At 48.8% G+C, this 16209-nt stretch overlaps 6 protein-coding genes across 6 annotated transcripts; 2 read left to right on the top strand and 4 right to left on the bottom strand. All coding sequences in view use genetic code 12, as the record gives it.

Annotated features, from left to right (window-relative positions):
- Positions 1-413: 413 nt before the first annotated feature.
- DPM1 (dolichyl-phosphate beta-D-mannosyltransferase) lies at positions 414-1130 on the bottom strand (the record flags this gene model as incomplete). The annotated part of the gene is made up of 1 exon (XM_025480887.1): positions 414-1130. One exon carries the CDS (start codon positions 1128-1130, stop codon positions 414-416), a length of 717 nt encoding a protein of 238 aa, XP_025335187.1.
- Positions 1131-1479: 349 nt separating this feature from the next.
- On the bottom strand, positions 1480-3567 carry NRP1 (Nrp1p; the record flags this gene model as incomplete). The annotated part of the gene is made up of 1 exon (XM_025480886.1): positions 1480-3567. The coding sequence occupies one exon, from the start codon at positions 3565-3567 to the stop codon at positions 1480-1482; it is 2088 nt and encodes a 695-aa protein (XP_025335186.1).
- A 764-nt stretch (positions 3568-4331) lies between these two features.
- MRF1 (Mrf1p) lies at positions 4332-5444 on the bottom strand (the record flags this gene model as incomplete). Its single annotated transcript, XM_025480885.1, has 1 exon — positions 4332-5444. One exon carries the CDS (start codon positions 5442-5444, stop codon positions 4332-4334), a length of 1113 nt encoding a protein of 370 aa, XP_025335185.1.
- A 370-nt stretch (positions 5445-5814) lies between these two features.
- On the top strand, positions 5815-7181 carry CXQ87_002371 (uncharacterized protein; the record flags this gene model as incomplete). Its single annotated transcript, XM_025480884.1, has 4 exons — positions 5815-5959; positions 6019-6395; positions 6680-7094; positions 7132-7181. The coding sequence occupies 4 exons, from the start codon at positions 5815-5817 to the stop codon at positions 7179-7181; spliced, it is 987 nt and encodes a 328-aa protein (XP_025335184.1).
- A 1203-nt stretch (positions 7182-8384) lies between these two features.
- CXQ87_002370 (uncharacterized protein) lies at positions 8385-11021 on the top strand (the record flags this gene model as incomplete). The annotated part of the gene is made up of 1 exon (XM_025480883.1): positions 8385-11021. One exon carries the CDS (start codon positions 8385-8387, stop codon positions 11019-11021), a length of 2637 nt encoding a protein of 878 aa, XP_025335183.1.
- A 760-nt stretch (positions 11022-11781) lies between these two features.
- UME6 (Zn(II)2Cys6 transcription factor UME6) lies at positions 11782-13077 on the bottom strand (the record flags this gene model as incomplete). Its single annotated transcript, XM_025480882.1, has 1 exon — positions 11782-13077. One exon carries the CDS (start codon positions 13075-13077, stop codon positions 11782-11784), a length of 1296 nt encoding a protein of 431 aa, XP_025335182.1.
- Positions 13078-16209: the final 3132 nt, after the last annotated feature.

The raw sequence follows: 16209 nt of genomic DNA, 5'->3' as shown, positions 1-16209 counted from the left end.
TTGCTCAATCATTTTGCAATTCATGAAGTGTCTGATTTTTAAACTTAAGACTTTTCTCATCTACTGTGGCAATAGCAGAGAGTGGAGCTAAATTCGCAAAGTTCAAGGGAAGGATTCGAAGAAGGGCAAAATTGTGTATAATAAAGAAAATATCAGAAAGTATGAAAAATCGAAGGTAAATGAAAGTAAAGAATCTCATCATTCCCAGCCGAGAAAATAAATTTGAAAGGATATCAACAGACTAAGATTGGATTCGGAGAAACTTGAACAATGTAGACGATCTACGCTCACACAAAACTCGAAGCGATAGCTACTCCAGTGCTCTGTATCTCGATTTATTGATATTAAAATGCAAGCCGGTTCAGGCAAGATGGTCTTTACCTTTGGCAGCTTCTGTAGCTTCAGAAGATAGTCTATACACTCACAAACAAAGACCACACACCCTTCAAGTACTGAACGATCTCGTCACCTCCCAACTTGGACTCACCGTACAATCTGTCAACGAAGTTAATAGGAACCTCGCCTACATTGAAACCGAGGGCCTTGGCTCTCACCATCATCTCCATCTGGAAAACGTAACCCTTAGACTTTGTCTCGTCGATGACCTTGGCCAAAACATCCTTCTTGTACAATCTGAACGAGCCGGTCAAGTCAGAAACGTTTGGTCTCAAAACAGTAGAGGCAAGGAAGTTGGCACCTCTAGACACCAACTTTCTCTTCAAGTCCCAACCGAAAACACCACCGTCGCCAGCGTAACGAGTACCGGTGACAATGTCGTAGTCGTCTTCCTTCTGCTTGGCAATGAACTTTGGAATAGCCTCTGGGTGGTGGGAGAAATCAGCGTCCATGATAATGACGAAGTTACCAGTAACGTATTGCAAACCATGAACGTAAGCAGTGCCCAAACCCAATTTGCCAGCTCTTGCTCTCAACTGGATGTGCTCAGGGCCAAAGATGTCGATCAATTTTTCGGCAACCTTTTGGGTTCCATCTGGAGAGTTATCATCGACAATCACAACTTCCCAGTTGATACCTTCCTCTCTGAAGGTTTTGTCCAAAAGGTACACGAGAATGGGCAAGTTTTTCTTCTCGTTGTAAGTAGGCAAAATAATGGAGTATTTATCGGCCATTTTTGCAAGTCTTGTATCCTATTCTTTTCTGTTTAGACTCCAGATGTATTTCGGACAGGGTACGTGTTCTGCACCGTATGCCGGAAAATCGAGGTTTTCCACACTACAGTTAGGCGTTTTTTTTGCACCCAATAGCTTATAAGATATGTACAGCTATCTATCCTTTTCTTCAAACCGTTCGTATCTCTCTCTCTAGCCCCGATGGATGAAAATAGCTCATCCCATCAATAAAACAAGTGCAAAGCACATAAGTCAAACAAGGTAAAAAAACCAGTAGGACATTCATTGAACACCTCCATATTCCTTCCAAGTATAAAAAGTATAAAAATTAAAAAGCCGTGTTTTCCGCTCATTGGTCATTAAGGCTCAATGATTTGATCTGATTCCCGAGTAAGTTGATTCCCGAATTGTTAAGCAACCCTTCCTCAGGGTGCTGCTGACCCTTGTATGGGTAGCCAGAGCCTTGAAGCCCAGGAGAGCTTCCAGACAGACTCGACTTTTGGCGCTGCTGACCTTGCATTTGAGGTGAAGCAGATTGGCTTTGCAAAAATGCCAAATGTTGTGGCAAGTGAGCTGCGCCCTGTCCGAGGTGATCCTGACTCTGGAGGTTCTGCTGACCCAGCTTCTGAGGGAACTGAAGTTGCTGTAATTGGGCAATGTTAGAATAAAGTCCACCATTCTGAATTGGAGAAGACGAAGAGGACTGAGAGCCGTGCAGACCCTGTCCATGTCTTGTCTGGTGAGCCTGAGGTTGCTGAAGACCCAAGAAGTTATTGCTGAGGTTCAAAGGCTGTCCGCTAGCAGTAGCAGCAGCAATAGCAGCAGCGGTGGTGTTGACAGAGTGGATTGAACCTGCAGCAGCGGCAGCGGCAGCAGCGGCAGCAGCATTATGGTTGTTGTGGCCGCCCTGGTTACCGTGATTACTGTGATTATTATTGTGGTGACCGTGGTGATGACCATGACTGTGGTTGTTGGCGTGGCCGTGGTTGTTGTTATGGCCCGCATGATGATTATTATGATGGTTGTGACCTGAGTTGACCGATGCTGGCTTGGCTCTGCCACACTTCAAGCAACACAGGTTTTTGGCGAAGTTGTGATATTGGCAATTTTCGTTCGTGCACTTCCAGTCGCCAGCACGGAAAGGCACGCTATTGCCATAATGCATACGGTGGCCTCCGTTGTTGCCACCTGAGCTTCCAGGAACGCCGTTGTTGTTCATGCCCATGTGGCCGTGGTTGAAATTGTAGTTGTAGCCACTGGACTTCATCTGGGAGCCCGGGTAGTAGTCAGTGTAGTTGCCGTAAGCTTGTGGGGCAACTTTATCGTCATGCTTGAGACGTCTCTGCTGAGAGTTTCCGTTTGAAGAGTCAAGAGCACCCAGGAACATCTGCTCCTGGATCGCCACAGCGCTTGTGGCAGGGAACAGACAGCGGAAACAAGCGATTCTTCTCTGGAAATTGGAGAAGCCGCACGAGGGACAAGTCCAGTCGCCGGGACGAGGGCGGTTCTTTGACAGTGGGAACGGCGTCAACAAGTCAGCTGCTTTGTCCAAGACACGAGTGGATGATGCTTGCACCTCGACGACCCTGTCGTTGAGCACGCGACCATTCATGAAGAGCGACTGAGCTGCTTCCTCGTGCTTGGCAAAAACAGCAAAACCACAAATACCCTTAGACTTGTTCTGAGACTTGGTCTCGCCGTCGGCGTTCTTCAAAGTCCAGAATGCAATAGGACGTCCACCAAACTGCGTGAACCACGACTCCAACTCTGACTGCGTTGTGTCTGAGGGCAAGTTTGACAAGTACAAGATCTTGGAGCGTTCAGCCAAGAAGACCTTGGCGTCGTGGGCAGTGTCATATGGCTTGGTGAGGACCGTCGGATGCTCTTCCACAGGAAGAGATTTGCGAGCTAGTTGGGCCAACACACGGGCGTGTATGTCAACCAAAGGAACGTCAGATTCGTCAGATGCCCAGTCTTCAGGCACATCCACAGACAAGGCCGTGACCAAGTTGCTGAGGTATGAGGAGGGGTAGCTCAACGCCTCAGGGTGCGTCAGCTGCCACTTGGAGTATTCATTAAAAAGATCAAACACTCGCGGATGCTGCAAGTACACTGGCAACACCACCTGTCTGTCTCGAGCTTCTCTAGGTAACGATACCCGCAAGTTGTGTATGTCTGTAGTGATGAAGGAGAAATCCTTCTGGGCCACCGCCTCCGAGACGCTCTTGTCAAACGCCCCGATAGCGTCTTTGAACGTCAAAGCGTTCTTGTCGTTGTCTCCCACATGAAGACACTCAGGCTTCAGCTGCTCCAACAGATCGGCATCCACCACGCACCACAGGAGACTACGGAGCTCTGCAGGGCTGTGGGTTTGCGGAGTCAGCAGCGCAACGTCCCACGTGGTCTCTAGGTGTACAACCACGTATATATCGGCCATGATTTGGAGGAGGAGGGATAGGTGGAGGGATAGGTGGAGGTGATTTTCGGTGATTTTTTTTCTGCTGTGTACAGAGCGCGCGGGCCGAATCCTTAACTATGTGAGAGGTTGGATCAGGTGGGGGTGATTTTTATTATTTGGGAAAAAAGTGGAGGGGCTGTGTTTGTAGAGATTTGAATTTTGTATGATGAGTTTCTCTTGGACTTGCCAATTAGGGTTGGGTTTTTGTGGAGGTAGAGTGAGACATGAATTGACTTGATCCTCGCGAAACTCAGAGTCACGGTAGGCTTTGTATGGAGATACGATTATGGTTTCTGACCGAGATGGTATATGAACATATTTGTCGGGTGACGAGGGGTGCTTAGCCTTTTGTAGTTTTATTTTCCCGTAGGTAGAAAAGCACGAGATTGAAAAAAATTGTATGAATATCAATATTTGCCTCTCATCTTCGAGGTGAAAAAGAGCAACTGGGCTGGCGAAGTTCGATACGTCATTCTTGAAATTCGTCTGACAATCATCTTTCATTTTCAAAAATGTGCAAAAATCTCGCTGGGCCGGAAATCGTAATGCTCTCCCGTAAAGATAAGAAATGGCTGCGAAATAATGTACCTCAACGGACAAACGTTATCTGCAACAATCCCGTCTATTTTGCAGAATGTTTCTGGGCCTAACAATGGAGCTGCTTTTCAAGAAAATGGGAAAATCACCAGCTACAGGCAACACCTTGCAACACATTGTTGGTATTGTGACAATAAGGTACATGCTCAAGGATAGTGCTCCTCAAAGGTCACAACCTGCTTACCGTTTGACGAGTCTTGGATTGCCTTGACGAAGAGATCACGGAGATTATCGCCGGACTTAAAGGGCACCTTGTTGTAATAAACAGGTTTGAAAACACCCTGCTTGAACAATTCGATCAACGCCTTGACTGTGTCTACCTTGGTCTGCGGATTCTCCCTGGTATTTCTGGTCAACCAGTAGCTCTTCAAAGTGACGTTCTTGGCCAATTGGATCCGAGGGTCAAAGGAAACGAGGCCTCCAGCGAGTCCGCCGTAGTTGACAAAGTAGTTGTTGGGCGAAAGGGAAGCCACTAAGTTTGGAGTAGTTGGTCCACCCAAAGAGTCCAAGGCAAGTCTGACGGGAGCGTCTCGGACAATTTTAGGGAGCTTCTCAGCAACAAACGACTCTTCCGTGAATTCTGTGTCAGAAATCACCTTGGTAGCTCCCAAGTCCAAAAGCTCCTCCACAGTGTCCTTGAACTGCTCCTCCAGCTTCTTTCTGATGATAGCCAACGTGTTGAGCTTGTAGTGTTTGGCAAGCTGGAACAAGTACTTGCTAACAAAGGAATTGCCTGCATTGGTGACAATCCACTCGCCGGCGTTCCAGTCCTTGATGTAGTTGTGGATCAATTGGTACGCTGTGGAAGGGTTTGTCAGAATTGTGGCAGCGTCGCCGATCGGAATCGAGCCGTGGTCGCCCAGAACCACAATCAAAGGATCCTTGTTGTCGTCAGTGACCCTGACAATGGCATGGGAGCGCCAAGTGCCGAAACTCGTCAACTTGAGAATGACCCAGTCGCCCTCGGAGTAGCCCAAATCAGAAGACCCGACTGCGGTGACCCTGAACAATCCTTCATTTCCTCCAACGGCCACCTCAGGCTCGTCGTCCTCGTTTCCGAGCTTCTGCTTCAAAATTGGCGTTTTGTAGGAGCCCTGGACCTGGAGGATGTCTGATGGATTGATGGGAAGTGCCAAAGCGGTGATGAGGATTTCGTTTTTCTGGAGCTTGGCCTCGTCAATTGAGGCGGTGGCGTTGAACAACGCTTTGGAAACGTCAGGGTTAGTTTCTGTGAATGCAGCAGCGGAAAGCTTGACCATGTTGGGGAAGAAAGATGGAGAGAAAGTTGAGGAAGATGTTTAGTATGACGCACCGGAGTGTGGCTTACGAGAAGCCGCAGTTGGGGTGTCCTAGTGTTTCAGGGCGAATAGTGATAAAATACACCCAAAGTCGAGCATTTGATGATGAGTGATTATTTTTTGGTGACTGTCCCCTTTCGTGCTCCACTTTCCCTGGAATCCATGCGTGACCATGGAAATTGGCGTACCTCGACTTGCCCCAGACGTAGAGGTTTGACAGGTTTTTCCTGCACCCGGCACCGGTTGCAAAACGGTGCTATATAACCTGGCACAACCCCAGACCCATCGTTTTTTCCTCAACTACTTATTTTTTCCGGTTTTCAACAGCACAATGTTCAGCACACTCAGACTCGAAATGACCAAGCGCGTCCACGCCAAGACCACCACCCAGTCCACCTCTGAAGCCATCAACGAAGCTCAGAAACACAAGCAAGAGGCCGCCTCCACCAACTTCCCCAAAACTTCCCCAGCTAACGGTTCAAACCTGGTGGTTTTTAGACCTCGCCGCAAAACCGAACCCCAAAACTCCCCAGAGAAATCGCCCACGCTGCCCTGGAACCAGTGCCCAGATGGGCTTGTGACCAGATAGCAGAGGTGAGCCGCCTTTGCGAAGGAAACAGAGAAATGGCCCTTCACGAGGCGTACCTTAGAGCCATTGAAAAAGACCCAAAATGCCAGCTTCTGGAGCTCGTCAAGGAAATCGCCTACATGGTGTACTGTGGGAGCCGTTCCCAGGTGCAACCCAGAGAGACCTTTTCCCACCACTGGGATGCTCTCCTGGAGCAGCCAGTCGAGTTTTCAGAAACTACCCATCCAAAACCCGAAAGCTGCAACTCACAAAGCTGCAACTCCCAAGTCTTCTTTGCTCCACCGGCTTGTGGCTTCTCCGCTGAGTCTCTTCCCCAGACCAGCGTGGAGATTGCAGATGCCACAAACACAAACGGCCCCACTGAAGCATCAGCTTTGCACTCGCCTTCCCCGGCTACTTCCCTTCCGGCCAGAACCTTCCCCTTTCTGGCCAAAACACCGCCGCCGCAAGCTCAATTCCATTTTTTGAAGCCTCCCTGGCCGTCCCATCGGCCTCTTTCGCAGCCAAACCGGCACCTCTGGCGCCAGGTTTTGTGGCCCGCTGGCGCGCCCGTTTTACCCATTTTACCGCCTCTGTCCGCGAAGATTGGGCCTACCGCCGCCTCGAGAGAAGAACCGCCAGAGAGCTCAAAAAACAGCACAAAAAGCTCCGCAAGATGGAGGCGGAGCGGCTGCTTGAAGAGCTTGTTTTCCGGGCACGTGCGGCCGCTTTCGAGCACGTTCAGGGCAATTTGGACCGGAAAGTTGCCGAAAAGAAGCACCTCCAGCAGCAGCAGGTGGGCCATTCGCAGCGGGCCGTTTTCGCTGCTCAGGCCCAGCGCAGGGTGTATGCGGCCTGGCGCCATGCGGAAAGAACAAGAGCGACCGAGCACAAACGTGAAGGAAGAAGCAAGAAAAGAGAGTTGAAGAAGAAGGAATTGGAGCATGAAGAACTGAAGAAAAAGGAATTGAAAAAGGCTCCCAAGAAGGTTTTGGAGAAGCCCTCGAAGAACGACTTGAAGAAGACTCCCTCCAAGGAAAGCAGTTCGAGCGACTCGCACAAAAGCACTATTTCGCCTAGGAGCCTGCGCTCCACTGCCGCCACCTCCCGGTGTCTGTGCCACCGCCTGAGGGCCAAGAATTGACGACTTTTTCAAAATTGACGACTCGACGAATTGACGAAGCTTAACGACAACATACATCTAATAAAACAAACATGAAAAAGTATCTTTTGTTAAGGTTTGGGTGGGCTGATCGTGGACTCGCTAGTCTACTTGGCTGCGAAATGCGGGTGATACGTGAAGCGGCGCTTTAACCTTTTCAGATTTGCACTGCCGAAAGTTTGGCTTTTCTGGGATTTTCGAGTGCCGAGTGCTGTTTCTGTTTTAGTGCACGTTTATTCCTGGAAGAATCAATCCGTCGGTGGCATGCGTTGCGATTTAGTCGGATCACGGATGTCAGATTGGACATGAAGCAGCCAGACTAATCGTCACCGAGCATCGTACCTCGTTTAGCCTAGCCCACTTTTGTGACCTATGAAATTTGGATGCGATTTTGGGCAGCAGACGTTGAGGAATACTCAACCATCCATCACTTATGCTCTATGGATCAAATGCTCAATACCTGAGTATTCAGACACCATCCTTTCCGTTATCATCTGCCAAGTCCTATTTTTTGCAAAAATTTTTGCGTTTTAAATTCTTTAAGAGCTGTAATTTTTTGAAAAAGTGCTCATCCTTGAATTGTTGGACCAATCTTGTAGTAACCTTGGGTGCAAAACCACATGGAATATAGAAAAAGCACGTACCAAAATAGCTCCACCTAGATGATCAATTGTGTGAATGTAGCACGTCATGCTATGACAAGAGACTTCTAGCTTCATTGATCACCACTTCGACTTTGTACTCCATGATAAGCCTGGACTCCGGTCTCCACATGCTCACCAGTTTTTGCAACCACCACAATCGAACCAAATATCACATAACTAAGTTAGCCAATCAGGAATTCTAAAATTTACTTTCCTCCTTTATCTGCTTTAGAAATCACCCGGTTCCTTCCCCTCAACCGTTGAGCGGCTTACATCCAGTTGATCTGCACCACATTCTCGCTTAACCCAAGCCACCCGTCTACCGTCAACATCAACAAATCAAATATCACATGAAAACCGTTCTAGATAACCGTTCTTGAAAACTGTTCTTCAATTAAAACCTTCAAATCCCACTTTTTCCCTTCCACACATTTGACAGCTAAGATAGACCTCGTGCAGCAACCTCCTGCACTGGTTGATGCTCGCCTACATCAAATCAATTCTACAACCGCAATAGCTAAACAACCATGCCTGACGACGGCAATAACATATACGGTCCGAGCCAGCTGCGGGTTTTCAAAACCCAGCTTGTGCTTTCGTTGGCCATTGGGTCCTCGATGTTTTTGCTATTCTGCTTTTTGCGCCGCAAATGGCCTCACATGTATGCGGTCAGGACCCTACGAAAGAACCTGATCCGGGACCGGTCCTTGCCCCATGACCTCTTTAGGTGGGTTTTCTCCGTGTGGTCCATCACAGAGAAGGAGGTGCTTGAATGCCTGGGGCTCGATGCCTATGTGGTGCTTACTTTCTTCAAAATGGGCATCTACATCTTTCTGCTTCTAGCGCTCTGGGGCGTTTTGGTGCTTAGTCCGACCCGCTACATCTTCACGGGGAACTACGACCGTGACAATATCTCCATTTTTGAATACAAGGATGCCGGGCCACACATGGACGACGATTTTCCAAAGTACCTCTGGGTGTACCCACTCTTCACATGGGTGTTTTCGGCTATCGTGTATTTCAAGCTTTTCGACTTTACAGCGGCCGTGATCAAGACCCGCCAGAAGTACCTTGCGTCGCAGGACTCCATCACGGATCGCACCATCAAGCTTGACGGAATCCCCAAGAAATTGATCCGCCAAAACGACCCTGTTCTCCTCAAACACTTCATTGAGGATTTGGGCATCGGCCATGTGGTGGACGTCAAGCTCATTTACGACTGGATGCCGCTTGAAAAGCTCTTTGACGAGCGCCACGAGCTAATTTCGAGCCTAGAGAAACTCTACTCTCAATACTACGGCTTGAAGGTGGACCTCTACAACCAGACAAGGACACCCCGAGTAATCCCAGAACACGCACCTGAGCTCCCCATTGCCACCTCCACGAAGAAATCACACCTTCGCAAGAAGATTGATGGTCTTGCGGTGAAACTCATTGCTGTGGACAAGAAGATCTTAAGCTTGCAGAACAAGTACGACCCGAGAACCTCGACCATGCCCGTTGAAGATGGAGAGTTTTCGATCATGCCTTCCGCTTTCATCACCATGGACTCTGTGGCCTCGGCTCAGATGGCCGCACAGACTGTTCTTGACCCCAGGGTGTATAAGCTCATGGTATCCATGGCGCCGGCAGCCAAGGATATCGAATGGAGGAACTTGAAGCTTACCCGCTACGAGAAGGCTTTCAAATCGTACATGGTCACCTTTTTTATCATCCTCAGTTACTCGGTTATTTTCTTCTTGGTGACATCCTTGTCGACCTTGATTGACGTGAAGACCATCACGAAGGTTTGGCCAACCCTAGGCCACAAGATCGCCGAGTCAAAATGGCTCAGTACCTTCGTCACTGGTATCTTGCCACCTATGTTGTTCTCGGTCATCACCGTTCTCATCCCATATTTTTACAACTATCTTTCCCAGCTTCAAGGGTACTCATCGTCAAGTGAGGTGGAGCTTTCGGGTCTTCTGAAGAACTTCTTCTTTGTGTTCTTCATCTTGTTCTTGGTGTTCACTATTACAGGAACATTGTGGGATTACTTCACCTCCATCGGAGACACCACCAAGTTTGCATCACAATTGGCAAGTTCCCTAAAGAAGCTTTCCTTGTTTTACGCAGACTTGATTCTTTTGCAAGGTCTAGCCATGTTCCCGGTACGTCTTCTCCAAATTGGGGACTTCCTTATTTTGAATATTGTTGGGAAGCTTTTTTTACTCAGAAATATGCTTCTCAAGACCCCAAGGGATTACCGATTCTACTATTTCACACCACCTGTCTTTGATTTTGGCATTCAACTCCCTCAACATATCCTAATCTTCATCATAATTCTTATTTATTCAGTTGTCTCAACCAAAATCGTTGCCTGTGGTCTTGTTTACTTCCTAATGGGTCACTTTGTTTACAAATACCAGCTTATCTACAGCTTTGTTCATCCTCCTCACTCAACCGGCAAGGTCTGGCCCATGATATTCAGACGCTTGATGCTCGGGCTATTGATCTTTCAACTATTCATGTGCGGTACGTTAGCCTTAGAGGGAGCCATCTTACTTTCCGTTCTTTGTACTCCTTTGTTCATTGTTACTTTATTGGTTTGGTGGAATTTCGAGAAGTTCTACGTGCCATTGCATGACTTCATCGCTTTGAGAGCGATTCAAAGTCCGTACAACTTTGATAAAGAGTTTGATGACGATTCCCTGCTGGTTGCTGCTGGATCTTCCCACAATCTAGCCTACGATGGTGGTTTCAATATCAGCAGCGACAGTCTTACAGCCAGAAAGCCCCCTCCTTTGCAGATGCCCGAGCCAGAGCTGATGACAGGATACCCCACACCATCATCAGATGGCGTCTTGCTGCCGACAGAGAATTCCGCTTTGTTGGATGGAGATTACTCAATTTCGTATAGCGCAGGCGCAATCAGACATCGTCGGAAGGTTTCCACCGTGGATGAGGAGAGGGAGCAGTTCACAGACTACACTCACCCGTATCTCCGTGACCCCTTGCATGGACCATGGATTGGCTTTGATGGAGATCACATCTCGATGGTGGAATTCCGTAAAGGGGCCAATTCCTCGACGCCGGAACCAACGGGAGCGGAGAGTGAAAATGGTGCACCACCTGTGACGGAGTTTGTCATCAGAAAGAGGATACAGGTTGCCGAATGGGAATAAACTTGCTGGCTTTTGGCTTGCAATGTAAACTTATGCAACTGCTTTCAGGTCGAGAACCGTTTGCTAATATTAGAAGCAGTTTCTCGAAAATTTGCCTCGTTGCAATGAGGTCATATTCTTGATAACGGCTTGGATTTTTTGTCCCTGGGATGGACGAAAGGAACAAGAAGGTGGTTGTCAAGGCGGGTGATGTTAATTGCCTCGCTTGGACGGAAGTGGAATGAGAAATGAAACATCAGCAACAATGAAAGAGGATAAGAAAGCTGGTCGTCAAAGCTATTATGCTACGGGTGAATAGCAATCGGGTAAACCCATTATTGACCGTTTAACGCCGATGAGATTTGCGCTATCTAAAGCATTCAGTTTATTGTTTCGAGGCAAGCCTAGCTTTAAACAATAGGGTTTTCATGCGAGGACGGGTGGAGACTACAATGGGGGGCACACAAGCCGCCAGTAACCTGCCGGGCCTGGCATGTTACATCATTGAAGGAAAATTTTGAATGGGTTGCCGCGGTGCGATACGAGGTATTGGCCATCGTTAATGTGTGTGGCGACTTGGCACAGAATGAGAAAGTGTCCAGCAAGAGGTGAGATGGGGCATTATGAAGGCTGCGGCTGGGGCAAAGTGTATGCCCATTCCGAGGCGGCGCCATGCACGTTAAGCGAATGGCATTCCTGGAGACACCCTACGTTTTTCCAATAAAGAATTTTATCACGCAACATTACTCTCGTCAAGTCTATTTTACATACGGTTTGGCCTTCAGCGTCTCTTTCTGCGCCTTTGAGATGCAAGCTCATTGAGTTTCTTGCGCCGGAGGCTCATGTCAGAAACATAATCGGGCCTGTCCGGGCTGTAGTCGCAGGCAACGCCGAAGCGCTTGCAGTGGTTGCAAACCGGCCTGGTCTCATCGCACTTGAGGTGCTTGATGCGGCATATCCAGCAACCCATTCGGGAGCGTTTCTGGGTGTGGCGTCTCTTGTGCTTCTTCTTGGGAGGAGCGGGCTGAGGCTCATTATGCTCGTGGGACTCTTCAATAATCGATTTCTGTGTGGCAGGCTGTCTTGGCGAGACATGAAATCTTTCCTCGTGAGGCTCCAGGAGCATCAGGCCCGAACGGGAAGAAGAGGGGTTTGTTGATGCCAGAGATGTTCTCGAGGCGGTCGATCTGCGGTTCTGGGGCAACGATGCCCAGCCTAGCGCAGTTTCGGCTTTGTTCGTAGTCGCAACATGGAGGTAGTGGTAGTTGATGCGACGCATGGGCAGCTCAGGCGTCCGGGCAAACGGCCGGACCGAGTTTTTAAAAGATTTGCGGGCAGCAGGTCCAAAGTGAGCCGTGGAGGAGTGGATCTCGGGCTGTCGCAGTGTAGATGCGGTTGCAAATTGGCCAATGGCAGCGCCATTGTTGCTGCTGTTGGAGGGGAAGCCTGGAAATTGGGCCCAGGTGTCCTCTGCCACCGAAGAGACCGGAGTCAAAATAGACAGGGTGCTTGAAGAAGGCGTAGAGTGGGCTGGAGGGTGGTGCAGAGAAGCCGGTTTATGGGGCACAGGCTGCTGAAGCAGCTGCTGGCGAAACAGCTCATTTTCCATCACCAGAAAGTGGTCGTAGTCCATTTGAGACTCGGTCAAGCTCAGTTCAATAAACGAGCAGTCCATGGAGCTGTTGAAAAATTCGGGAACATTGCCCACCTCGGGGACCGGGTGGTCAAAGGATTCCATTGGAGGTGCGCATAAGCCCAGCATGTCCAGGGCATTCTGTCGAAGCAATTGGGCATGGAGCTGGCGATGCAAAGGGTCCGGGGCGACAAAGCCGTTTTCCGGGCTGTTGTCGTGGTTGTGGGGTGGGCCGTGGTTGTAGGAACCAGGCGGATTGTGTTTGTGGGGGTCCATCTGAGCCTGATATGCGTATGTCTGCTGGCACAACAATTTTGCAGCCAAGTCAAACGGAGTATTTGCAAGGGGGAAAGGCTCAGGCGGGTCTAAAATGTCAAAGCTGAGCGAGTCTGTGCCGTCAATCAAAGAGGGCTTGGATGCTGGCGAAGTGAAGAAGGATGTCATAAACGAAAGTGGAGGTGAAGCTGCCAGATGAGCAGGGTTGGGGAAGGAAGGAAACGAAGGAAGGGATGTCTGGGCTCAATTGAGTCGTGGAGCGACTTTGGAAAAAATAAGGATTGACCTGGAGGAGGCGGGAAGACCCTGATATGTATCGTGGGGTGGAGGAAGAAAGACCCTTGAAAAAGCGGTGAGGTATGCGAGACAGGCAAGTCGCTCCACTTTTAAGGCACAAGGGAGGGTCTGTAAAGCCACGCGGAAGCGATGTATAGTCCGGGGAGGGGACGAAAGCCGATAGGCAAAATGGCAAAAGAAAAAGCTATCCAGTAGCTTGTCAAATAACGGACAGGCGGGCGGCGGGATGAATAAATAGGGATTTTTTCTTTTATACCCCCAGGTAGAACAAACGCTTCGTTTGTAAAACAAATAAATTGAAGGTTAAGGTTGGAAAATAATAATAGTAGTGAGAATGGGGCCAGGCTGTACGATCAAAACGTACGTTGACAAAGGCTGCTGGGCCTGGGGCTCGGAACAAAGACTTTTTTGTCGGTGCTTTTGCAGCTGCTGCACGGCAGGATACCTTACTTAGGCACTATGCAGCTTATGCGGTGTCTTAGTGGGATATCAGCAGACAGGCTGGGGCACCCAGCAGTGGAAAGGCACCTAGCGACTTCTCGCTTTGTCGGGTAAAAATGGGCCCTGGGTCGCTAAGACTAAAACGGCACACACAGACCGTTCCAGACAGATACGCAAGCTGTTAAGGTACAGGCGAACAAGCGGTACAGGTGGCGCAGGTTCAACGTAAAGGACAATAAGCCACACGGGAGGCTTTTATCTCTACGCGACAGCCGAAATGCGCAGCACAAAAAAATAAAAAATTTCGCCTAGAGAGGGGCGACAATGGGGAGTGTGTAGGTATGGGGAAGGCGCAAACGGATAAATCGATGCCGGCGTCTGCTGGTTGGTGTCGGTCTCGAGGGGAAGATTTCCTTTTTGGGGAGGCTCGAGATGCTCTGGCTGCAGTGGCGTGTGGACCGTTGGTGCTGCAAAAATCTGCACTTCTGTGTTGGGCAGACGACGAGGCGAGGAAGGTTTATCCTTCTGGTATTATTCTATTTTCTTTTTTTTTTTTTTTTTTTTATATATTTTTATTTTTTTATTCCGCTGCTGCTGTTGCTGGCCAGAGAGACAAACGTTGAATCTGGCAGGTGGGTCTCGAGGGGAAAGCGGAAGACGGGCTTGGAGGTTTCCCAACTTTCAATGTTCAGCAAAGATCTTCACGAGCCTTTGCTTATCTCGTGTTATTATTTCTTTTTTTTTTTTTTTTTTTTTTTTTTTTTGGCACGTCACTTGTGATTGGCTTCACTTGTGATTGGGGATCAGGCTAGAACGTCGACACGGTGCTTCCGTGCTAGGTCGATTCACGTAGCAAAAAACTTAATTTTGTTCCGGCCAGCCTCGAGAAAATAGGGGTATTTATAATCGTGATGCAAGAGCAAGTGGGCTAGAAGAGGTGCATTGTATTCGTGAACTTCCCAATCGATACATGTTTCAGAAATGCACCAAGCACAACATCTACATTTTGTGGAGCTTCGCTAGCCTCGGCGTGATGCCTGGGTTCACCTTTTTCCTGAATCTCGCTTGCGTTAAAGGCGGAGTCACAGGCCGACGGCTATTGGGTCCGCTGGCTCGTTGCTTCAAGGGTGGGGGCTACATATATGCGAGCTGGATAGTATTTCGGCGGCTTCCACTTTCTTGAGGCGGTTCTATGCTTCTTCAGTGGTCAGGATGATTATTCCATGGCATATTACATGGGGATCTCTTGGGCGGGAGCTAGTTTTAGACGAACAGATAGGGAAAGTAGGTTGTCCAATTCTTTGAGGAGCCATTGATGGAAGAGCACTTGGGAGAAATAAAGTTGCACACGGGGCAATATTGAATTACAGAGGAAAATAGTCAATTGCAAAACAAACACCCAATTGAAGTCATCGTGAAGTCGGAAAAACGTACACTGGGCCCCGGGACTGGCTATATTTAAGAATTCAGAAAAGCTGCCCCAAAAGCACCCAGATACGACTTTGTTGTCACCATTGGCTGGTGGGGGCAACCAAGACAATAATTTTCGGGTTCCTGAAAATCACCAGATCCAGTGTCCTGAACCGGAAAAACTCTAGCGTAGACGGCTAATGCTTGCGTATTCCCAACTGAAACCAGACATGGGAGTCACTATCTCATGATATTCTAGAACGCAAAAGCGGTTTCGTTAACGCAACCAGCACATATTTTATAGCAAGATCTGGCGAGATAGAACGGCCGTTTTGTTGTGGAGCGATAAATCTACGGAGCTCAAGATTCATATAACGTCAACCTCTACAGTTACTGCACCTTCTTCTCCACTTTAAAAGGCTAATTCACCTTTCCTTATTTTCCCGGTTGGCTACAGCCCTTCAGGGCTCGGGTATCGAGTCCAGGGGCGTAAGCGCCTGCTCCCTTTAAGCGCCGTTTAAACCATCGTGCATCTTCTTTCAATGCACGTTCGTAGGCTCAGTCCTCGGATAAATGTTCGATTAGGGATTACGAGCAAGGCGGGAAGAAATTCTCCTCGGGCATGGGGCGGCGCTGTTGCTGGTAGAAAATATTGCTGACACAACGATTCTGAAAAATTCTACAATTCAACACAATGTAGCCCCACCAGGGGAAAGTTCGCTGCAAGATCATTGACACTCTAAATTCCTCACCTCAAGTGACCGGTGACAACCTGCGTTGGAAAGACCCTGGCGCTAGCTGCTGTGTTTCTTTGCTAAGGACTTTTGCACCTCGCTTGTGTATGGAAGAAGCAACACAGCGCCTGCGTTTTCCAGCCGCAGGGGCGGGATGACCTTCTGCTTGATACCTTGCGTCTAAACGATTCTTAGTGGTCATGATAAGGGCGGCCTTTTTGTGTAGAGTATCGGCCGTATTTACGGGCACTTTTTGATCTGCCAGGCTGCTTAAATGGACGATGGAGGAGGGAGGTCTAGTTTCAATGCACATTTCTAACAAACAACGATTGCAGCGTTTCGGAGTGCTTCACCCCACGCCATGTACAACTTCACAAATCTTCATTTTTGTAGAGTCCACAGACCCCTGCCCTATGCT

Source organism: Candidozyma duobushaemuli, assembly GCF_002926085.2.
Source record: "Candidozyma duobushaemuli strain B09383 chromosome Unknown B_B09383, whole genome shotgun sequence".
Lineage (NCBI taxonomy): Eukaryota > Fungi > Ascomycota > Pichiomycetes > Serinales > Metschnikowiaceae > Candidozyma > Candidozyma duobushaemuli.
The sequence above is the reverse complement of the archived record's forward strand: the minus strand, read 5'-3'. Positions and strand labels throughout refer to the sequence as shown.